At 55.2% G+C, this 21,409-nt stretch overlaps 13 protein-coding genes and 2 non-coding genes across 15 annotated transcripts; 8 read left to right on the top strand and 7 right to left on the bottom strand.

The window, feature by feature from the left end:
- Positions 1-62: 62 nt before the first annotated feature.
- BDP55DRAFT_670441 (uncharacterized protein) lies at positions 63-1,269 on the bottom strand. Its single transcript, XM_060575380.1, has 2 exons — positions 765-1,269; positions 63-705 (listed from the first exon to the last, which is right to left on the bottom strand). Exons 1-2 carry the CDS (start codon positions 971-973, stop codon positions 177-179), a joined length of 738 nt encoding a protein of 245 aa, XP_060427502.1. The 5' UTR covers positions 974-1,269; the 3' UTR covers positions 63-176.
- Positions 1,270-2,701: 1,432 nt separating this feature from the next.
- On the bottom strand, positions 2,702-3,251 carry BDP55DRAFT_670439 (ribosomal protein L34). The gene is made up of 2 exons (XM_060575379.1): positions 3,099-3,251; positions 2,702-3,041 (listed from the first exon to the last, which is right to left on the bottom strand). The coding sequence occupies exons 1-2, from the start codon at positions 3,191-3,193 to the stop codon at positions 2,726-2,728; spliced, it is 411 nt and encodes a 136-aa protein (XP_060427501.1). The 5' UTR covers positions 3,194-3,251; the 3' UTR covers positions 2,702-2,725.
- Positions 3,252-3,462: 211 nt separating this feature from the next.
- BDP55DRAFT_670438 (peptidase family M48) lies at positions 3,463-5,237 on the top strand. Its single transcript, XM_060575378.1, has 2 exons — positions 3,463-4,629; positions 4,681-5,237. The coding sequence occupies exons 1-2, from the start codon at positions 3,685-3,687 to the stop codon at positions 5,098-5,100; spliced, it is 1,365 nt and encodes a 454-aa protein (XP_060427500.1). The 5' UTR covers positions 3,463-3,684; the 3' UTR covers positions 5,101-5,237.
- Positions 5,238-6,131, bottom strand: BDP55DRAFT_670432 (uncharacterized protein). The gene is made up of 4 exons (XM_060575377.1): positions 5,680-6,131; positions 5,614-5,626; positions 5,428-5,558; positions 5,238-5,373 (listed from the first exon to the last, which is right to left on the bottom strand). Exons 1-4 carry the CDS (start codon positions 5,713-5,715, stop codon positions 5,290-5,292), a joined length of 264 nt encoding a protein of 87 aa, XP_060427499.1. The 5' UTR covers positions 5,716-6,131; the 3' UTR covers positions 5,238-5,289.
- A 259-nt stretch (positions 6,132-6,390) lies between these two features.
- On the top strand, positions 6,391-7,063 carry BDP55DRAFT_730617 (60S ribosomal protein L38; the record flags this gene model as incomplete). Its single annotated transcript, XM_060579712.1, has 4 exons — positions 6,391-6,420; positions 6,508-6,541; positions 6,712-6,840; positions 7,008-7,063. 4 exons carry the CDS (start codon positions 6,391-6,393, stop codon positions 7,061-7,063), a joined length of 249 nt encoding a protein of 82 aa, XP_060427498.1.
- Positions 7,064-7,594: 531 nt separating this feature from the next.
- Positions 7,595-8,383, bottom strand: BDP55DRAFT_556394 (uncharacterized protein; the record flags this gene model as incomplete). Its single annotated transcript, XM_060569587.1, has 1 exon — positions 7,595-8,383. One exon carries the CDS (start codon positions 8,381-8,383, stop codon positions 7,595-7,597), a length of 789 nt encoding a protein of 262 aa, XP_060427497.1.
- Positions 8,384-10,221: 1,838 nt separating this feature from the next.
- Positions 10,222-10,580, bottom strand: BDP55DRAFT_226108 (uncharacterized protein). Its single transcript, XM_060566112.1, has one exon. It carries the CDS (start codon positions 10,487-10,489, stop codon positions 10,277-10,279), a length of 213 nt encoding a protein of 70 aa, XP_060427496.1. The 5' UTR covers positions 10,490-10,580; the 3' UTR covers positions 10,222-10,276.
- Positions 10,420-11,098, top strand: BDP55DRAFT_226138 (uncharacterized protein). Its single transcript, XM_060566113.1, has one exon. It carries the CDS (start codon positions 10,672-10,674, stop codon positions 11,059-11,061), a length of 390 nt encoding a protein of 129 aa, XP_060427495.1. The 5' UTR covers positions 10,420-10,671; the 3' UTR covers positions 11,062-11,098.
- Positions 11,099-12,342: 1,244 nt separating this feature from the next.
- BDP55DRAFT_556319 (mevalonate kinase) lies at positions 12,343-13,910 on the top strand (the record flags this gene model as incomplete). The annotated part of the gene is made up of 2 exons (XM_060569576.1): positions 12,343-12,552; positions 12,627-13,910. 2 exons carry the CDS (start codon positions 12,343-12,345, stop codon positions 13,908-13,910), a joined length of 1,494 nt encoding a protein of 497 aa, XP_060427494.1.
- Positions 13,911-14,185: 275 nt separating this feature from the next.
- Positions 14,186-16,376, top strand: BDP55DRAFT_226222 (prenyltransferase alpha subunit). The gene is made up of 3 exons (XM_060566114.1): positions 14,186-14,411; positions 14,550-15,233; positions 15,329-16,376. Exons 1-3 carry the CDS (start codon positions 14,360-14,362, stop codon positions 16,210-16,212), a joined length of 1,620 nt encoding a protein of 539 aa, XP_060427493.1. The 5' UTR covers positions 14,186-14,359; the 3' UTR covers positions 16,213-16,376.
- Positions 16,377-16,523: 147 nt separating this feature from the next.
- BDP55DRAFT_556395 (nuclear transport factor 2 domain-containing protein) lies at positions 16,524-17,124 on the bottom strand (the record flags this gene model as incomplete). The annotated part of the gene is made up of 2 exons (XM_060569588.1): positions 16,524-16,990; positions 17,079-17,124. The coding sequence occupies 2 exons, from the start codon at positions 17,122-17,124 to the stop codon at positions 16,524-16,526; spliced, it is 513 nt and encodes a 170-aa protein (XP_060427492.1).
- Positions 17,125-17,331: 207 nt separating this feature from the next.
- On the top strand, positions 17,332-19,651 carry BDP55DRAFT_670410 (tRNA synthetase class I). Its single transcript, XM_060575376.1, has 3 exons — positions 17,332-17,618; positions 17,686-18,953; positions 19,024-19,651. The coding sequence occupies exons 1-3, from the start codon at positions 17,432-17,434 to the stop codon at positions 19,330-19,332; spliced, it is 1,764 nt and encodes a 587-aa protein (XP_060427491.1). The 5' UTR covers positions 17,332-17,431; the 3' UTR covers positions 19,333-19,651.
- A 9-nt stretch (positions 19,652-19,660) lies between these two features.
- BDP55DRAFT_t223 lies at positions 19,661-19,761 on the top strand. Its single transcript has one exon. It is a non-coding gene; the product is annotated as a tRNA-Ser (tRNA).
- Positions 19,762-20,070: 309 nt separating this feature from the next.
- Positions 20,071-20,186, bottom strand: BDP55DRAFT_t222. Its single transcript has one exon. It is a non-coding gene; the product is annotated as a tRNA-Ser (tRNA).
- A 263-nt stretch (positions 20,187-20,449) lies between these two features.
- BDP55DRAFT_556546 (N-acetyltransferase) lies at positions 20,450-21,400 on the top strand (the record flags this gene model as incomplete). The annotated part of the gene is made up of 3 exons (XM_060569603.1): positions 20,450-20,486; positions 20,556-20,653; positions 20,771-21,400. 3 exons carry the CDS (start codon positions 20,450-20,452, stop codon positions 21,398-21,400), a joined length of 765 nt encoding a protein of 254 aa, XP_060427490.1.
- Between the last annotated feature and the right edge of the window lie 9 nt (positions 21,401-21,409).

Raw genomic sequence — 21,409 nt, 5'->3', positions numbered from 1 at the left:
GCTCGAACATCCTGTAGAAAGAACGGTGTCAAAAGGGACTGTTGAATATCCAACTTTTCGGGACTTGAACACGGTAGTCTCAGTCCAATAATACAGAGTGGTATCTCTCACGACTACAGTCACAAAAGCAGCTCCCAGATCAATACCCGATCCAACACCAACGTCAGACCCGATTCTCAGCCCAGCATCATAACCATACCATTCTTGATCGCATCAATCTCCTTCTTGCCCAACAGATCCTTCTTACTAAAAGCATGTTGATTCCTTTCCGCAAGCGTCCACGACGTAATATTCAAATCATCCCCGCCAATCTTCCTCCCCTTCTTATACGACACCAGCGCATCCGCCCACCCCAAAGGGTCCTCGCCGTGGTCCCCGGCATTGGGCAGCTCGTCCTCGTCATTGACGTCCTTGACGAGGGCCTGGAGCCCGGGGATATCCTTGAGGGTGATGCCGTGCTTCTTTGCGTACGAGGCGACGTAGCTGTCAAAATTCTCGGATGTGAAGGCTAAAGGACGCTTCTTGGACTTTTTGTGAACCGTCTCGTCTTGTAAGAGGTCGAAGCCGCGGAAGGCGGAGGCAGTCTTGGGCATGCCGGCCATGACGCAGCCAAGGTCCTGCACTTCCGAGTCCGGGGCGAGGGTTGCGAGGAAGAGGTTGCCGATGAGTTTTACTGTTTCGTCGACGAACTCGCTGTCGTCGGCCCTGACACAAGTGTGTGAGTGATTCGTTGTTCTCAAAGGGATTTGGCCGTAGTAACTTACATGGCGAAGTCATCACCATTAAGGTACCAAATCAACGGGCAAATCGCCTCGCAGATAACCCACTGCTCCCGCCAGTTGCTCTTGGCCTCCTCGTAGTCGTGCACGAGGTTCTGCAGGACCTGCAGCACGCCGTAGACCATGTCGTCGTTGGACGTGTACATGAGGAAGCTGTCCGGGTCGCGGAGCTGGCAGTCGACCTGCTTGTTCATGAGCTTGTGGAAGCCCGCCTTTGTGATCACGTAGGGCGCGTCCGGGTGCTCAGCCGCGGGCTTGGTGCAGAGGCACGTCTTGCCGCTGTCGCATTTCTGTTTGTGCTTTTGCTTCTCGAGCTCGATGATGGCGAGGTCTTTGGAGTTGTCTTTGTCTTTGGCGTTGGTCTTCTTCTTGTTGGTGTTCTTGTCGGCTGATTTGGACTTGGACTTGCCCTTGCCTTTGGGTTGGGGGTCTTCTTCTTCCTCTTCCTCTTCCTCGTCCTCTCCGCGTCCTCGTCATCCTCGTTGTCATCGCCGTGCCTGGTGCCAAAGGGACACCGAGGTATATACTCAAAGGCATAGGCGACCCTCTTCGCAGGCCTTCTTGTAGTCCTCGTCGGCGTTACGTGACGCAGAGACGGTTGATCAGCGGGTGTTCTTGGCAGGCCACCGGTTCTTACCGCGATCGTCATCGGCAGCTGCGGGTGCAGGTGTAGGTGAAGATGTCTCGGCCTCGGGAGCAGTAGGCTTGGCCTTCTCATTGGCGCCGGACGCGGCTCCGGTTGAGCGTCTCTTAGGCGGCATTGTTGTGTCTTTTGATTTTGATTATGTGGTACGGATGGGTGTAAGTGAGCCCGACAGGGATAAGCTACTTCACCAGGAAATGAAAGCGAAAGAGGAGCTTCTGCTACAGCCACCTAGGATAAAGGTGAACGGGAGCTACGTTTTAAGAACCGTTAAACTGATGTGGGGTTCGAGCTACCGATGTCACTATCGAAAGTCAAACAAGTTGCTCAAGCTATGAGTGCATTGCTTTTTCATCCCGCCGCGCGCAGAACGCATTTGAGCTTCCCTGAGTATGACGAAACGTTGATCAACTCCGTGGACCTCCCATTCCTGAACGCGTCGAATCATGTGACATTCGCGTCGATCAAGATAATGTTTCTTTTCACTCTATATTCCCAAAGACTAAGGTATGCGGACAAAATCCCATTCGATAAGGGCTCAGCAAGTTTGATGGCATGAAATATGGAGGTGATGGAAACAGTGTCAGTAGCCGGCCGTGCTGAGTAACAAGGCCGGTTTGCTTCGGGGCCGGAACCGGAGTAGCGCCGGCTTCACTGCTCACACTCTTTTGCCCTTCGGATCTCGGCATGGGTGTGGTGGAAGAGGCACGTTACCACGTTGGCTCTCAACAGACTCTGTGAAGTCGTGGAACTGACCGGTTTCGTTGGAAGGTACGGACCGAACAGAATGCCCCGCCACAAATGTGCACATTTACTGCTTCTGTGAGCTAAACGTTCGCCTTGACCGATGGCGCACGATTGATGGCGTCTCGTCAGGAACACAAGCTTATTGCCCTATGCATTGAGAACCACTGCCGTAACTAAGCTTCGTAGACTTTTGCCTCTTCAGACTGAAGTCTCGGGTGCACGTAGCAGATCTGTTTAATGCCGGGAATGTCAGCGAGCAACCTCATCAGGCCCTGCTGGCTGCTTCCGCAGAGTTCAAAGATCAACCACAACTCCTGGACCCTGCTGATTGAGTTGTTGTACATTGGCTTCTTATTGATACATATTGAACACTACCTCACTTGGAGGTCCTAACGTCTGAGTCTTTCTTTAGCCCGACTTGGAGCACGCCAATCACCATACTGGCGAAACATTCGATGAGGCTTTTCCTGAGACGATTGGGTCCTTCTCTCCGTATCCGTAGCGATGGCATTTTTCCCTTCGACGGTTCTCGTAGCTCAACCCTCCCACGCTCCATTCAAACGCCGAGCTTTGTGCGGCCCTTCTGGCGCCTCCGTGCAATGATCTTGCGTCCGTCCTTGGTCTTCATGCGGGAGACGAAGCCGTGTCTGCGCTTCTGGATCAGGCGGGTGTTACGGTTCATGGTGTTGCGAGGACCGCAGCGGAGCTGCATGGCGCCGAGGGCAGGGTGCTCCGAGATGGCGCTCGTGGGGACCAAGTCGGCGATGGCGCCGTCGGCGGTCGAGGGAGTGAACGGCGCAGCATTCGGCCGGCGGAAGGCGGATGTGAGAGGTGTGATGGACGGACGCAGCGAGGGGAAGGAGGAGAACGTCCTATGGTGCCGGTTAGCTGCTGTTTGCACTACTACTCCTAAGGGGGTTATGGCGCACCTTTGTGATGTCAATTGAGCGACGACGCGCACCGGCTGAGTGGCCGGGCGGGCAAGGAAGCTCCTCGCCAGGCTTGTGATGGACTGGCGCATCATCTTGGCGACAATTATGCGGTGGTCGTTCGAGCGGCGTGGAGCTCGAAGTGTCACTATCACCAGCTTCGAGATTTTGCGGGAAGACTTTCCTGCAATCGAACGGCAGTTCCCGTCGCTCATGCATCAAACGGGGTTCCACCGTTCGGACGGGGCTTTCGTCTGCACGCAAGACATTGCATGAGGCGGGTGTTTCAGCCAATTAAAGTTGGGGTAAGCTGGAGTCCTCGCAGCCAATGATCGTCCCTGCCGGCAGCCGCAAGCCCCGAACCGCAACCTGCCCGCCCCCACTTGGTTCCATTCGCCGGCTCACTGTGGACAGCTTGCCTGAGCTAACAATACTCCGTACCCAAGCTGTCAGACCCGGCTTGCGACAAGGTCCGGAGCCTGGCCCTGCTATTCTTTCCTTCCGTCTACAACCCCAATATCTCTCCCATTCTTGTCCCTCCTTTGCAACCCCTCCGGAATCCGAAGAAAAGCAAAGAGAGGCCAAAATGGATTTCCTTCAACGCCTTGCGCGGTTCTTGGACCGACCTCTCTTCCCGTGGAAGCGTCTCATCCTCGGCTTCTCGGTCGGCCAGTTCGTCTTTGAGAGCTTCCTCTCCCTCCGCCAGTACCAAGTCCTCAAAAACACCAAGCCCCCTAAGGTCCTCGAACAGGAAGTCTCCCAGGAAGTTTTCGATAAGTCTCAAGCCTACGGTCGCGCCAAAGCGGAATTCGGTTTCATCAGCGGTCTCTGGGGTCAGATCCAGAATATTGCCTTTATTCAATTCGACGTCCTTCCCAAGCTCTGGTCATGGTCCGGTAACCTGCTACTGAAGTTCGCGCCGGGGCGCTTCTCCGGCGAGATATCCCAGTCCATCGTCTTCGTCCTCGCCTTCATCATGATCCAGCAGGTCCTCTCGCTGCCCAGCTCCATCTACCAGACCTTCGTGCTGGAGGAGAAGTTTGGCTTCAACAAGCAGACGCCCAAGCTCTTCATTACCGACATGATCAAGTCCCAGCTCCTCGCCTTCGTCATCGCTCCCCCGATCCTCGCCGGTTTCCTCTCCATTGTTAAGAAGACAGGCAACCAGTTCTTCTTCTACCTCTGGGCTTTCGCCGCTGGTCTCCAAGTCTTCATGATCACCATCTACCCGGTTGCCATCCTCCCCCTGTTCAACAAGCTGTCGCCTTTGGAAGAGGGCGAGTTGAAGAACGGCGTCGAGAGCCTTGCCAAGAGCCTGAACTTCCCCCTCCACGAGCTCTATGTGATTGACGGAAGCAAGCGCAGCGCCCACAGCAACGCCTACTTCTTCGGTCTTCCCTGGAAGAAGCACATTGTCATCTACGATACCCTCATTGAGAAGAGCGAGACCCAGGAGGTTGTTGCCGTTCTGGCCCATGAGCTTGGCCACTGGAGTCTCGGCCACACCACGCGCCTCTTTGGCATCTCCCAGGTATGTATTTGCAGTTAATCGGCTCGCTGTCCTTCACTAACTTTGGGGCAGGCCCACTTCCTCTACATCTTTGCCCTCTTCTCCGTTCTCATCAGCAACAACTCCCTGTACGCCGACTTTGGTTTCCTCACGGAGCACCCCATCATCATCGGCTTCATCCTCTTCTCCGATGCGCTCTCCCCCATGGATACCGTTGTCAAGCTGCTCATGAACATCCTGAGCCGCAAGTACGAGTTCCAGGCCGACGCTTTTGCCCAGAAGCTCGGATACTCGGCTGAGCTGGCTAGATCCCTCCTCAAGCTCCAGATCCAGAACCTCAGCTCCATGGACGCCGACTGGATGTACGCGACCTACCACTTCTCTCACCCGCACCTGTCGGAGCGCCTCAACGCGCTCAACTGGAAGTCTACGGGCAAGGTCACTTCAGAGGAGCCCACCGTCGGCAAGACCTCTGGAAGAGACGAGTTGTAAAGGGGGTTGAATGTATAGAGTGCTTGCTTCTTTCACAAGCATCACCGGGGTTCACATTCCGCAGATATCTTTGTATTATTACCAGGTCACCCAATGAACGGGATGGTGGCTACTCAGTCAAGGAAGCAAATGGAATAAATCGTTTTAAGCAAAGCTAGACTTGCCCTCCAATAGAGCCAAATTGAGGGCTCACCGTCTCGGAGCTCTCATGTTGGCCAAAACTCGTGCCAGGAGCTCCTCTCTCGTGTCGTTCTCCTGCGGAAACAAGTTTCGCTATGATACATGTAAGTAAACAATGACTGAGACGGAGAACAGAGCTGCAAATACCGCCGCGAGCCATCTCCTCATCTCCTCTCTGGTCCAATCTTCCGGGTTGCCTGTGGGATCCGCCCCGGCGGGAAACATGTCGCCGCCGTAGATGGCCCAGACAGCTACGGCTGTGACTAAGCCACCGAATGCTGGTGATGGTTAGCGATCAGTTCTGTCGCTGAAGGCTGTTGTACGAGGACACACCGAGTACCGCATTCTGTCGAAATGTTAGCAGGGTAATCAAATGAAGTCACAGTGAGAAATACGGACCCTGGATCTCATGGCATTGTCAAGTGGTGTAGGCATCGTGTCTAGATGTGGCGGTGCAATGACAATGTGTCTTGTACAGCAGAAAGCTAGAGCCTCAGGTTTTCTTATTTGGCTAACAACGCGCCATATATATAGTGATTCGGGGAGAGATAGCAAATAAACCCCTTCGAGCAACGTGTTATGCGACGTGTTCGTTTAGAGACTGGATTGAGTTGAAGCGTCGTCAACCCATGCCAAGGTAGGTACAGGCCGAGGGTCAGGTTTGGGTCCAGCGCCACGTCTACCCCGAGAGCTTCGGGTGTGGTGTGACGCGTGCCACAGTGACGTCCCATCCGAAAGTGCTGGTGCTGCCTGTGGCTGTGGGCACTGGGCACTTGGCACGGGGGGAAAGGGAACCTGGGAATTCACGGGACCCGACTCCGCTCCTCGGTGTGCTCGGTGACAAGTCCCCCGACGGGGATCCAAGTCCTCAGCCCGCCCCGATAAGATAAGGTCGGAACCTCGCAATGTGCATGCATGGGAATTGTCGAGTCCCCCCGGCCGAGTACTAGAGCTGGCCCGTGCGTTTCGCTGCCACAGGGGTCCATCCCACAAAATCAATTTTCCATCGAAAAAGAGCCCACGAAAGTCTCACGACAGCAACCACTCAATCCGACCAGACAAGACCCCCTCCTTCGTTGTCGCCAACCCCCCCCGAAAAATACCGCCAAGATGCCTCGCGAAATCGGTGATATCAAGCAGGTACGTCGCTATGATTTCTGGAGGCGCTGAACTGCTGCTTGGAAATTTCTTGCGGAGAAAATTGACTAACGTTTGCTGTTTCTGTAGTTCATTGAGATTGCCCGGAGAAAGGACGCTTCCTGTATGCTCAACCTACAATCCCTTTCTAAACCGTTACCATGACCACATCCGACGAAGCCTCGATGCGATTTCTACAACACGAGGACAACTTGGAATTTTCGAGGCCGTCTTGGCTAGGGAGCGAATTGATAGAAAAAGGACCGCATGTCTAACATTGTGTCTGAATTATAGCCGCTCGCATCAAGAAGAGCACCAAGAACTCCCAGATCAAGTTCAAGGTCCGCTGCCAGCGCCACCTCTACACCCTCGTCCTCAAGGACTCCGACAAGGCCGAGAAGCTCAAGCAGTCCCTTCCCCCTCGTACGTTATCAAACCCCTTACTCTTCCACCGCCCCTTTCACTTGGGCGCAGTCTCCTCCCCCGCAAAATCAGCGTCCTTGTGCGCCGAGGATGGAACGGAGAAATTGCAGCCCGGGCGATTTAACGAGTTGAGGAAACCAATTCTAACCACAATTCCCCGCCTACAGAGCTCCAGATCAAGGACGTCCCCAAGAAGAACCCCAAGGGCAAGTCCTCCGCATAAGGGATTCCCGTAAACGTTTCGAACAAAAATCGTCAAAAAAACGTAGCTTCGATGGGATTATAAAAGCATGAGTAGCCTGTCATGAGGTCAATGGAATGAGACTTGTTGTTTCCAACCCTGGGTTCTGTTTTTCGTGGGGCTACTGGCCGGTCGGTCTATTGGGGAAAGGAGATTGTGAAGCGCAGTGCTTTGTTTTTCTCCTTCCTGTACCTTGAATGGTTCGGAATGGGAGAGACGACCTGCGTCACCACATACATGGCGTCGAGGAATATCACCTAGGCAAATTTGCGAGATGAAATGGAGACTTTGTCAACTTTTCGTTGCTAGTCAGACATTTCCCGCCAACGAAGAAACCATTGAACACAACAACACAAAGAACTGCCACCACTCGTGCTCCTTTCTTTCCCTGACGGCTATAATCCTCTCTAGCAGACCAGACAGTACCAGTAACACCCTTGGAGGCCATCTACCATCTAAACGCCAAAGGCTTCGCGTCTCTGGTTTATCGACATGTGTAACATCACAGATACCTCACATGAGCCGCTTGTAGTGCCAAATGTCCGTTCCCGTCACAAACTCCTGAATGCCAGCCCACTCCTTGAACCCCTCGTGCTCCGCAATCGCCTTGTGTTGTTCCACCGTCTCCCAGCCGCAGTACATGATATACTCCTCGAGCTCCTCGGCGGCCTTTTCGATCCGCCAACCGCCGCGGACGGGGAACGGCTTCGACGACTCCTCGACAACCCACTTGGCCTCGGCGTATTTCTTGACAAACTCCTCCTTCTTCTCCGACTTCACCCCGAACCGCCCGACGCTGAGCACCGGCGCCGTCAGGAGAGATGGCGGCTCGTCTTGCGCCTTCTTCTTGCCCTCTGCTTTGCTCTCTTCCTCGGCTGCCGGCGCTTCCGGCTTCTTGTCCTCGGAATCCGCCTCTGCTCCCTCAGCCCCGTCCTTCGTCTCTGAGGGCGATGATGTGGGCTTCGCAAAGATGGGTGCGTCAATGTGGAAAAACAGCACGCTCCGCGGGCCCTCGATGTGAATGTGCGGCATGAGCTTGGCCATGACGTTTTGGTTCTCGGGTGAAGCGATCCACTCCCCATGCGCCTGCGGAGAATCCCACTGCGCCGCCAGGAGTATAACGGCCGGGTCCTCGACTTGCTGGAGGATGGCGGTTCCGCGCTCTATCCGGGTTGGCGGCAGACCGGGCTTCTGGCGCAGAACCCAGGTGTCCTGAACGGTTTGGCAGTAGTCCATGAGCTCCTTGACCTCCTCGGTGAGAGGCTCCTTGAATTGGAGAAGGGCGAGCTCCGTCACGGCCATCGTTGCGATATTTCTGGACTGTAACGACGAGAGAGAGGATATGGTTTCTTCTGTAGATCGAGGTATCGAGTTGAAGACGGCAATTCCGGGGCTCGCGGGGCTAGCGGGAAGCTCTTCGCGCGGGGTTCGGTGCGGGCCGGGGGATAGTACAAGGATACTTTGGAGCTCTGAATACAATGATACAGGGGAAGACGTCTCTCTGCTTCAGATGATGTCTCGGGAAGAAAATTAGGCCTTGCTCACGTCTTTGTGTTTTCTATTCGCTCAAGTCAGGATCGGGGCATCCTGGGAGATAACGGAGTGCGAAGTCCACATGGCGGGGCAGCAAGGCTACAGGACGATATCGATGCAGGATGAGTGACGCTGACGCCCGGCGAGTAGCGGCACAGACGCGACGGTCCTAAGTTAGTGCAGGAGCCAGTAGCTTGGTGATAGGCTCAATTGTGTGACAGCCTAAAGCTGATATGCATTGTTCTTCCGTCTGAAGAGGCAAAGCAAGCTTGACCTTCCCCTCAATGCTGCGATTTGGCTGGACGATTACCCCGCCGTTGCAGTAATGCGATACTTCTGGAGATTTTACTTTCGCACGTTGCTTAGCAGTTCGAGGTTCGAAGTCTTTGATAGCTTTACGCAAGGTTGCAAGCCGTTGCTTGAGCCAAGTCGCAATACGAAGACGTCGGCTCCCATGGCATGTTGATGGAGTCAGGCACTGGCTAAGTCGGCATTTCATGGCTTGCTGAGGATATTCCACCTAGATTGACTCAAGTGTATTGAATTTGTCCATTCTCAGTTAGTCATCTCTGAGATATTGTAGATACGGATTGCAGATGGAAGCTGTTCATGAACTTGAGAACGATGTTCTTGACGATGCTCTATGTTTTGCGAAGTCATTTGCATCTGTGGAACTCCTTGGCAGATGTTCTCGTACACGTAGATAGCCGCCGGTGTGATTGAGATTGTGCGCTTGAAGCACAGGCGAGACGAGAGCTCAACGAGACTCATCACCGATTTCTGTTCCTGCCAAGCGTTTGCTTGTTTCTGGCTATCGTGCTCGGCGATCGACAGTCTCCTCAGGTGAGGAGAAAGACCCGCAAATGCACTGCGCAGTCTGCGCCTCGGTCGTCAAGCTGAAAGCTCCCCGGCACGCCCGGCGAGGGATCTAACGGCAAGGTATCGATAAGCCAACCTTCGTGTTCGTGGGTTCCGCAACGGCGCAACCTGTGCTGTGCCGCTGGTCATAATTGCCTGCCGGCAATGGTTGGAGTTTGCGGAAAACGGTCCAGAGCACGGCCACTACATTCTCAATGAGCCTCACGAGAGCTCCGAATAATGCAGGCTGGGCATCGAGACAAATTGATCTAAGTCTTTCCGTTATGATGCGGCGATGCAACTCTTCTTGATCCGAGACACGGAGCTGTCAAACGGTGAAGGTGTCACGAAATGGAGAGACAGGAGGAGACTCTATGCGGGTATTCGTATCCCTTTGCGGCTGTCCTCCCTTTCCTCTGACATTGTGACTGCTGCGATGTCTCACCGCCTCGAGTCTCGGTTCTTTCCCTTTGTCATCCACGATGCAATCTCGCGGTTATTGGTTGGTTGGGTGAATGCATATCGAGTCCGTGATCGGTGGTGTTGGTCGCATCGGACTGCCCACGTTGGCCAGAGGCTCATGGCTGGGGTGAACTGCCTAGGCGGACGCCCTTGGAGCAGATCAGTGCTACCACAGCCCCTACCACGAACGAATAAAGGCATCAGACGAAACAACGCTCGATCTCAACACTGACGACATGGTTGGCGATCTAGGAGTCGCCATACGTTCGTACGGATAGGCGTACCAGATTTCTGGCATTTCTTGACTGTCCAGTAGTCGTAAGCTCGAAGCCGTGCCGCAACTCACAGCTTCTCAATTGTAGCTTGGAGGCGTCCATAGTTGTTGCTTACAAGCCTGATTTGGTTGTGGTGTGGTGTTTGCGTGACCAAAGCTGCTATTGAAGGCTGCTGGTATTGAGCCGCGAGGCTTGTTGCTGCAGATCGCTTCCATTCTGATGGAGGGCCGTGAGGGCATACGTATACGGGTAGTAGAAGTACCATGCAGCCGGTCAGCATCAAATCGAAGCCTTGAAAGAACGATCGATTGATCTGCTGTTTAGAACTGGTTAGGTATCAGCTCGAGAGCTCCAAGCTGTCAGCTTTGCATTCGAAACGTCAATCTCGAGGAGCTGGGCGTTGGATGTGGCGCTGTCAAAAGCGCCTGTTCCCCAACTTGGGCAACTTGGTGTGTTCAAGTCATGCCCCCCACCATCAGGGCTGTGCAGGTGATGGAAGGTACTTTTCCCAATGCTGCCTGCCATGTTCCAAGTACCACAAGTACCACAGAACTACGGAGTACCCAAGGCAAGAAGCAGGTCGCCTTCGATGGCCGCCCTCCTTCCACGGTCCCACGGATTGCACCTGCAGCAACCCCTGTCAAGGCAATCGGGTGCTTGCCGGGAAACTGCCCACCAGGCCGGGAACATAATCAGTCATCAGGGGCCAGAAGGGAGAGCGAGCCAATGGAGGAGCACCGCTGTCATGTTGGCAAGGAGAGGTGCCGCAAGAAAGCAAGGTACGAAGTACAGGCGATTCGAGGGCTTTGTGTTGGCTATGTTCCAGTGTTGGACCCCAAGTTGTATTATTGATGACAAGTAAGCGTAATGACATGACAGGCAACATCATCAATAACCGTCACGCGCACCAGACAGCAGCATAGCCCTTACCTACTTTGTGAGGCTAGCGAATGCGTTTCGAGGACATCATTGTGCTTCTCCCGGAGCTGCGTTTCGTCCCAAGTCCCAACAAGACCTGCAGGGTGCATTTGCCATTTGTCCCAATGAGCAATGAGCATAGTTCCAATCGAACACCTACCTACCTTGGGTACCTTACGGAGTACATCTTGGAGCTCCCAAAAGTTTTTCTTGTGGCTGGACAACCGCCACGGGATCTGGAAACATTCCACCCCCGGACTGGGACCCCCGTTCTCCCGCATGGCATCTAAATCAAGTCTCAATTGCGATGCCTTCCTTACCTTACCGTCTCTCCCGTCCGTTATGAAGACTGTGAGCACCCAAGGACGCCTGTTTCCTCCAGGCACTCTACCGGAGCACCCCAGTTTCCGTCTTGAATAATACAGTTCCATTCCTCCCAAGTACCTACCATCCACCTCGCATCAGTCCGTAAGGTACCATAGGTACGCTACCTTGTCTACCCTTACCCCTTTGGTGATCGTCTTTCCCCATGTTTCCTGTCTGGAAGTGACGGATCCAGCTTCCTCGCTCCGTGACCCGTCGAGACCGTCTCCAGTCTCCTTGTCCTTGCTTGTCCTTGTCGAGCTCCAGCAGCTGCGCAACCACGTTGTCTAATTTGCGGCTTGCCCATCCACCACCCCCCGGAACCTGGGAAAGCTAAATTGCCTAACTGAATCCAGCGTCCCATTCTCTCGTCCTCTAGTAAAAGTCGTTGGATTACTGTATTACCAACGAGCTAGACCACTCCTTCTCCTCGAGTCCTGCATCCATCCATCCATCCTCCTGTCTCTCTTCTCTCACACACGCGCCGCTGATCGTCACCGGTTTCCGCTTCCGCCTCTCTTCTCTCACACTCTCTCCCAACAACTTTTTTCTGCTTCACCACCCTCTCTCTCTCTCGCTCTCCACCACTTGCGCCAACACCCACCCACCTCGTCAAGCCTTCTATCACGACCCATCTTGCTGCCACTGTCTCGATTCGCTCCGCTACCGCTACTACCCACCAATTGACCCCTCACAGCACCACCCATTCGGCACCCTTAGACGACCCTGACAGTTGGGCTATGCGCTACCCCTAGTACGGCTCTCTGACAACAACTCGATAACGACAACTTCTTTCTGCTCCTTTCGCATACCTCGCTTCTCTCTATTTTGCACCACCCAGCAACGCGTCACATGGCTGTCTTTGCTCCAGAAACGCGAAACGGGGCTGACAGCATTGCCATCAATGGCATACCACCCGCCGCCTATGTGAATGGCAACGGCAACCTGGCGCATCGTCTCAGAATGGAACGCAAACAGTCAACTCCCATGATGCCGGCCTTCATGGTCTCTGCACCAGGAAAAGTCATCGTTTTTGGAGAGCATGCTGTTGTCCACGGCAAGGTACGTTTGCGCCCAAACCCCCTTTTCCCTGCATCATTTTGCCATGTACTGACTGACCCACGTCTGACCAACAGGCCGCAATCGCCGCTGCCATCTCCTTGCGATCATACCTCCTCGTCACCTCCCTCTCCAAGTCGAGGAGAACAGTCTCTCTCCGTTTCCCAGATATCGACCTGCAACATACATGGAACATCGACGACCTGCCGTGGGCCACCTTCCAGCACCCCTCAAAGAAGAAGTCCTATTACGACCTGGTGACGGAACTTGACCCGCACCTGGTTGCAGCCATCCAACCAAACCTCGCAGAAATATCACCACACAAGTCTGATCAAGTACGAAAAGTGCACCAAAACTCGGCCTCGGCTTTCTTGTACATCTTCCTGTCGCTTGGCCACCAGTCTTTCACGGGATGCCTCTACACTCTGCGATCAACGATTCCCATCGGCGCTGGCCTGGGCAGCAGTGCGTCGATCGCCGTCTGCCTGGCAGCGGCTCTTCTCCTGCAGCTGCGCACGTTGTCGGGCCCACACCCAGATCAGCCCCCTGACGAGGCTAGGTTGCAAGTGGAGAGAATCAACCGGTGGGCGTTTGTCTGCGAGATGTGCATACACGGTAATCCTTCAGGCGTAGACAACACCGTTTCAACTCAAGGCAAGGCAGTGGTCTTCCAGCGGACAAACTACAGCAAACCCCCGGCCGTGCGACCTCTCTGGGATTTCCCTGAGCTCCCTCTTCTTCTCGTCGACACGAAGCAGGCAAAGTCGACGGCATTTGAAGTGGCCAAGGTCGGCAAGCTGAAGAAGACGCATCCGGAGCTGGTTGGTAGCATCCTGGACGCCATCGACAAGGTCACCGTTGCGGCAGACAATCTGATTGGAAATGAAACATTCGACAACGAGGAGGAAGAAAGTCTACGAAAGGTGGGAGAGCTAATGACTATCAACCACGGATTGTTGGTCTCGTTGGGGGTGTCCCACCCGCGTCTCGAGCGGATAAGAGAACTGGTGGATCACGAAGGCATTGGATGGACGAAGCTGACCGGCGCTGGCGGCGGCGGTTGCTCCATCACTCTGCTGAAGCCCGATGTGCCCAAGGACAAGCTTAACCGGCTGGAATCTCAACTGGAAGACGAAGGCTACGAGAAATTCGAGACAACCCTTGGCGGTGACGGTGTTGGCGTGCTCTGGCCCGCAGTCCTCAAGAACGGAATGGACGAAGACAATGACGGAGGCATGGAAATTGACCAAGAGAGCTTCCTGAATGCCGACGGTAACGAGGGTGTCGAGAAGCTGGTGGGTGTCCACGGGGGCGTAGGCGAGCGAGAAGGCTGGAAGTTCTGGCGCGTCGAGAGCCATTGATGAGGATGCGACAAGCTTCAATCTGCTTCTGCACTACTTTTTTCCAAAGAGCCGTGCCATTGCGCAAGGCTGAGAAGATTTATTGGCCACATTGGGTTATTTGCCATACGACATGATAATATGAGGAGGAGAAGGGAACACTTTGGGTGCGGCTTCATGTATCTATTTTAATCGGCGCTGAGAGCTTAGAAGTCCACCTTGCGGTGCTAAAATTAATGCTTGGTTGACTGACACCGTTGTATGCGAGATGCATCCAAAATTGCAATTGTCTTAGACCTGGCGACACTTTTTCCAACTGGAATATGTCTCGGGAGAAAACAGGTGTCAAAAAATCCAGGGGCGTCTTCCCGTGGTGGGGTATCGGCCGTTGGAGCGCATTTTCCACAGCCCAAAGGCAGTCTGATCTCGCTGCCAGCTCAACCCCGCCATAAACCAAGCCAACCGCAGATATGCCCGCCAAATCAAAGGTCAGCTCCAAAGCCAAGGAAGCTGAGAGCAAGAGTACGTTGGCATCGGCCGTATTCCTGTTTATCGGATCATATAGCTCCTCCCTCTGGACCCTGCTCGTCGCTCACTACCTCTGGTTCCGAGCTTTCCTCCTCCTCCTCCCGCGTGCTGACTTAAGCTCTCCCGACACAGGCAAGCAGACACCATCATCTACCGCCGCCCAAACCCAAGAACCACCAAAGACGGTCAACGAGCGCTCCCTCCACCGCTTCTACCAGACGAACCCGCACGAGCGAAAGCGAGAGGAGGCCGGCGGACTGCACAGCCTCACCCCCGCGGAGCGACAGGCTTGGGTGAACGCAAGCCTCGTACGCCGCGTAGCGAGCAAGGAGATTTGCCTCAACAACAAGGCGGAGCGCGAGTTCTGGAAGCAGGTGAACCGCGAGAGCCCGCCCATCCGCCGCCTCGACCGGCAAAAGACCACGGAAAAGGGCGCCGTCGTCTACGACTGGGGGAAAGACAAGAACGGCCGCGACGTGGGCGAGTACCCTCTCGAGCAGTTCGCCGCGCGCGCCGCCAAGCAGGCTCAACTTACCGCGCTCGAGATCTTGCACAGGAGATTCCTTCAGCGGAGGGAGTTTGCCAGTGCCGGGACCACGGACGCCGCCACGGGTAACGTCGAGGCGATTTCGAACGAGGATATCCAGGAGGAGACGCAGAGACGGAGAGAGATGTCGGCCATCAGGAGGGAGCTTTATGGCGACAAGATGGGACCGTACGCGACGGACCCGGAGTGGGACGACGTCGTGCCGATTCCTGCTGAGGAGCCCGATGGCGCGCTGGCTACGATTGCTTATCCGGAGGACTACGCCGAGGGTAAATAATTCACAATTTCTGTCTCTTTCACTATTTGGGTGTCTGCAAGCTTGCTAGAATGTTGGCAAGAGACTGACACCGTGTCTCCTCCACAGTCATGAGCTACCTCCGTGCCGTCATGGTCTCGGAAGAATACAGCCCGCGAACCCTCCGCCTGACGGAGCACGTCATCTCCATGAACCCGGCGCACTACACTGTCTGGCTCTACCGCTTCAAGATCGTCCAGGCGCTCGAGATCCCCCTCGTCGACGAGATCGAGTGGCTCAACGAGGTCTCGCTCAAGCACATCAAGAACTACCAGATCTGGCACCACCGCCAGCTGCTGCTGGACCATTACTACGAGGGCATCAAGGCGACGCCCGACGAGGTGAAGCGCTTCGGCCGGTCCGAGACGGAGTTCCTGACGCGCATGCTCGAGGAGGATACCAAGAACTACCACGTCTGGAGTTATCGGCAGTATCTGGTGCGCAAGCTGGGGCTGTGGAATCTACAGGAGCTGCTGTCGACGCAGAATTGGATCGAGGAGGATGTGCGAAACAACTCGGCGTGGTCGCATCGCTTCTTCCTCGTGTTTAGCGACCCGGCGAAGTCTACCGAGGGTTCGCACGCGACGGAGCACGACCCGAAAGTCCCCGCCGACGTGGTCGATCGCGAGATTCGTTACGTCGAGGAGAAGACGCTGCTGGCCCCGCAGAATCAGGCGGCGTGGAATTACCTGCGCGGCGTGCTGGTCAAGGGCGGGCGCAAGCTCGAAACGGCCGAGGCGTTTGCGGGGCAATTTGTCAAGAACGTTGGCGCGGAGGGGGAGGAGGGTAAGGAGGAGGTGCGCAGCAGCCACGCGCTCGATTTCTTGGCCGAAGTGTTGGCGGAGAAGGGGCAGAAGGAGGAGGCGGCTAAGTATCTGGACCGATTGGCGGCCAAGTGGGATCCTGTGAGGGCGGGATACTGGAAGTACCGCAAGCAGCAGCTTGGGGCGTGAGCTTCTCCATTGCTATCAACGTTGCTGTTTCTATGAATTGAGACACCCTTTTTTCATCATGCCCAGACGCCTCAAGTCGAGCCTACTGTTATATATCCCATCGGGCTTCTGATTGCTCTCCCAGACCGACTCCATTCTGAATGGCTCTTTTTCATTCTGTATCCGAGTCAGTAGGCGAATAAAGAGGAGACAAGGCAAGGCTCACCTCTATTCATGTGTGGTAAAGGAGAAAGCCCAGCCCACACGTCGTGTCGCTCGTCGTCGATCTCGCTATCATTTCAAATCAAAAGAACCCAACTCATGACCCCCTCTCATAGCGCGCGGAAGTTCTGGCTCATAATCAACCACCGCCTCGCGCCCCTCGGCGGATTCTTCCCAAACGTATCCCAATTCGGCACCAGCACAAACACCTCGTTGAACGTCTTGGCCGGCGCGTCCCTCCCTCGCCCATAATGCACCCTGCCCGTGACCTGCGCCATGATGCTGCACTTGGCGCCCTTTTCGTCGCCCTTCTGCAGGTGCTCGGGGCACCCCAGGGAGAAATCGCTGTTGACGACGTGGGCATCGAGGGATTCGACCTCGTGATGGACGTCGGCGCCCTGGGTGTCGAGTAGGGCGGCGTATTCGTCGGGGCCGCCGGGGAGGACGGCGCCGTTGATGGAGATGTCGGGCGGGGTAGGGTATTTGGAGCAGGTTGTTGTGTAGAATTTTTCGAGCGAGGTGCCTTGTTTGCGGCGGTTGAGGGCTTCGTAGTAGGCGTCTGCGAAGTTTGAGGCCGCTGGAGGGCGGGGGGAAGGTTGTGTTAGCTTCTATCGTGAAGCTACGAAGTGAGCTTGGTGGGGGTTGGGAAGGGAGTGTGGACGTACCGTCGGCCGAGGCCCTCATTTCTGTTTCGCGAGAGGGGAGAGACATTTTTGCGGTACTCTGCTCGTGTCTTGCAATCGTGGTGTGTGGAAGGAGGAAAGTTGGTAGTAGGATTGTGTACTCGGCGGTGTTGTCGCAACACAATGGAAGGTTGAAAGGACTCGGGAAGAAGTTTGGCGGGGCAGACAGGGATTGTGCGCCGATAAGAGCTCTGGGCCGTTATCGACTAACACAATTCGTACGGTGCACTTGGAGCGAGAGGAACACTGCAAGCTTTCGATTCATCACGCAACTCGCCTATCCCAGCTACCGACGGCATGCTTCTCAAGCGGTAGGCTCGACAACAACAGGCTCGATGAGACCAGCAAGGTTATCCACAGCTTCGGCATTCCGCAGCCGCCGCCATGTCCCGGCGATGCGATCACCCTGGGTCTGCCCTTCGTGCACTCATGGGCAGACATCGCGACGCCGTTTCGCGAGCTCCGACAGTAAGGGCGACAAGCCATACTACGTGACGACGCCCATCTTTTACGTCAATGCATGTATGTATAATCCCCTTGAATCGCTCTATAAGATTCGACACAGGCTAAAGGAATGGTTCTCTCACAGCACCACATGTCGGCCACATGTACTCGATGCTCCTGGCAGACGTCCTAAAGCGCTGGCAAGTCCTAAAGGGCCGGACCGCGATCCTCTGTACCGGCACGGACGAGCACGGCTCCAAGGTCCAGCAGGCGGCGGCGAAGCAAGGTGTGCCGGCCAAGGAGTTCTGCGACACGACGGCCGAGAAGTTCCGCGACCTGGCCAAGGCCATCGGCATGGCCAACGACCACTTCATCCGCACGACGGACCAGGACCACAAGGAGGCGGTGCAGCACTTTTGGCACCTGCTCAAGGAGCGTGGGTACATTTACGAATCCAAGCATGAGGGGTGGTACTGCGTTAGCGACGAGTGCTTCTACGGCAACAACGAGATTGAGCGGCGGGTCGAGCCGCAGACGGGACGGACCATCATGGCGGCCATCGAGTCCGGGAACGAGGTGGAGTGGATCGAGGAGAAGAATTACCACTTCCGCATGACGGCGCTCAAGGAGAAGCTGCTGGCGTTTTACGAGGCGAACCCGGATTGGATCGTGCCGAGGGCAAGGCAGAAGGAGGTGGTGGCGTGGGTGTCGAATAACCTCGAGGACCTGTCCATCTCGCGGCCGGTGCAGAGGTTGGACTGGGGCGTGCGGGTGCCGGACGACCCGACGCAAACGATTTACGTCTGGGTCGACGCGCTCATCAATTACATCACCAAGGCCGGATTCCCGGGTTGGACGCCGGGCCGCGAGCACGAGGGCGGGTGGCCGGCGGACGTGCAGATCATTGGCAAGGATATCGTGCGGTTCCACGGTGTGTACTGGCCAGCGCTGCTGATGGCGCTGGATCTGCCGCTGCCGAAGCAGCTGCTTAGCCACGCGCACTGGACGCTGGGGAAGAAGAAGATGTCCAAGTCGCTGGGCAATGTGGTGAATCCGTTCTTTGCGGTCGACCGGTGGGGGCTGGATACGATGCGGTACTTTATGATGCGCGATGGCGGGATCGAGAAGGATGCGGATTATGAGAACTCCTTGGTCATCGCGCGGTATCAGAAGGATTTGCAGTCGACAGTGGGGAACCTGATGAACCGGGTGGCCAAGAGCAAGAAGTGGAAGCTTCGGGACTCGGTGGTGTGGGCAGCGGAGAAGAACGATGGTGCGTTGACGAGTCACAAGGTGGAGGGCAGCGAGGGTTTGAAGGCGTTAATTGACGAGATGGCGCCGACCATGTCGAAGCACATGGACGAGCTGAATCCCAATGCCGCCATTCGGAGCGTTCTTCACGTTCTGTCCGAGGTATGGAAGAGCACAGATGCATCGGGGTTCGACTTGCATGGTGTCCACTGCTGATCGTGTACTCTTTTAGGCAAACAAGTACATTTCCGCCGCAGAACCGTGGAAGCTGGCCAACTCGACGAATCCCGAGGTCCAGGCCGCGAAGCACGAGGTCATCTACTACGCGTCGGAAGCCGTCCGCTCCGCCGGCATTCTCTTGCAGCCGGTGATGCCGACCAAGATGGGTATGCTGCTTGACATGATGGGCGTTGATGCCGGTAAACGCCGCTTCGAGGATGCGGTGTTTGGGAAGGATCTGACGTACGGCACGCCCACGGTTGATCTGGGTCGCCCTGGGGAGTTCAACAGCCTGTTTCCTCCTCAGCCGGCAGAGAACTGAGCTGAGAGGGTGGTTGGTCGGGAAGCTGTTTTGAGACAGGTGCTCCCTGTGTAAAAAAAATGTACCATCTCCGCTGTTGATGCCGATTGTAAGATGGTGTGTAGATATTATGGGAATGATACTGAACGAAGCTCCTAGGGCCTATGTCAGCAGGGGTGCGATTCAAGGGTTCCTTTCCGAAGATGATTTCATTGCTTTAGGGTCTATTCGAGATGCTCTGGCGTGTGAGAGAAAGTAGTGAGGTGGTTGAGAAAGCGTTCCTGATGCGCCTCCAGACGCGGCGCTACTTAGGACAACTGACTACCTGGAATCATAAAAACAGTCACTAGTCAAGGTGCCAGAGTGGTTAATGGGCTGCCCTGCTATCAAACCTTGATTCCAGATTAGGCAGTGGCTTCGGTCGCGCAGGTTCGAATCCTGTCCTTGACGCATCAGCGCTTTCTTTTGTCTTATTCATTTACCTTTGCCTCTATTGAATTGAGAATTGATCGAGCTTCTTTTTAACTTACTTTTTTCATCCAGAAATGCGGAATGGCTGTTCTATTCTTCTGATTCTTCGTTGCGATTTGGGGTGAGCGGGCATCTATGGTGGGGCAAGTTCTGAACAACTCCCCGAAGCTTTCGCAGCTACACCAGCTCCGTCGTATAAAAACAAAAACATTCACTCTCACGGACACATCAACTGACCCTGCAAGCAAGTCTTGGGAATCTCTGAGACCAACCAAAAAAACAAATCATCGTCAACGACAAGATTCGAACTTGCGCGACCGAAGCCACTGCCTCAACTGCTGGAACAGGACAAGTCCTGATGGATCCGTAGCAGGGCAGCCCATTAACCACTCTGGCACGTTGACTTTATTTACGGCTGTGTTGTGTGGGCTCTACAGGCCAGAACTCCATCCTTCAACCATCGTACACCTGTCTCAGCCGCAGGTACCCTTGGTCTGCGTCCCCCCCCCCTCTTTTCGGACGCCTGCAGGAGAGAAGAGGAGCTTGTTGTGGGCGAGACCGGCGGGGTGCGTTTTGGCTTTTGCGAAGTGGACCTGTGAGAGGGAGACAGCAACTGCTGCAGTTGTGAACTTGTGAGGGACGAAAAGCGACTTATGCAGAGTACACAATGAGGTTGAATGAGCATACAGGCATGTACCGCGTCCGTCACGCCATCTTTCTCTCCCCTGAGAGACACGGAGAGATGATGCCGCGATATGTTTTAGGATGACAAGCGCTTACATGCAAAGTAGCTATCGTGACGCCGAGGGTGACTCTCGTCCCTTACGAGGCGAGACATGTGGAGCGATATCATGAGTGGATGAGTGATCCGGTCAGCCCAACAGCCCGCAAGCAAATGCATTTACGATCGAGTCATCCAGTGATGAGACAGACCTGTGGTGCAGAGGGGATGAACAGAGGACTAACTGCGCGATTCCTATGCATACAGGATATCCAAGAAGCCACGGCGTCAGAGCCGCTCACGTTGGAAGAGGAGTACGAGAATCAGCAGTCGTGGCGCACATCTCACGACAAGCTCACATTTATCATCTGCCAGCCTCTCGAGTCATCGACGGCGACCACCGATGCCGTGCGGGCAGGTGAGGTTGATGCTTCGGAGCGGATGATAGGGGACATCAACTTCTTCATCTACCCCTACGACGACGATGACGACGACGCAGAAGGTCAAGTTGCGGCAAACGAGGGCTCGTACGTCGGCGAGGTGGACGTCATGGTGGCATCCAAGGAGCACCGCGGCAAGGGCATCGGTCACGCTGCGGTGACGACGCTGTTAACGTACGTTCATCGGAACAAGGCGCGGATCCTCGAGGAGTATGTCCGGGAGGAGAGCAAGGGGGACAAGAAGGCACCGGTGCAGCTCAAGGGCCTGATGGTGAAGATTAAGGAGGGCAATGCTGCGAGTATCGCGCTGTTTCGGCGGCTGGGGTTCGTACAGAAGGGGGAGGTGAACTATTTTGGCGAGATTCAGATGATTCTTGGGGACTTGGATGAGTTTTTGGCTTCTGATGCTGGTGTGAAGGCTGCGGATGAGTATCGTGAGGTCGTGTATTCTAGATAGATTTTCCGA

This window comes from Colletotrichum godetiae (genome assembly GCF_030913485.1).
Source record: "Colletotrichum godetiae strain CBS 193.32 chromosome Unknown BDP55scaffold_31, whole genome shotgun sequence".
Taxonomy (NCBI): domain Eukaryota; kingdom Fungi; phylum Ascomycota; class Sordariomycetes; order Glomerellales; family Glomerellaceae; genus Colletotrichum; species Colletotrichum godetiae.
The sequence above is the reverse complement of the archived record's forward strand: the minus strand, read 5'-3'. Positions and strand labels throughout refer to the sequence as shown.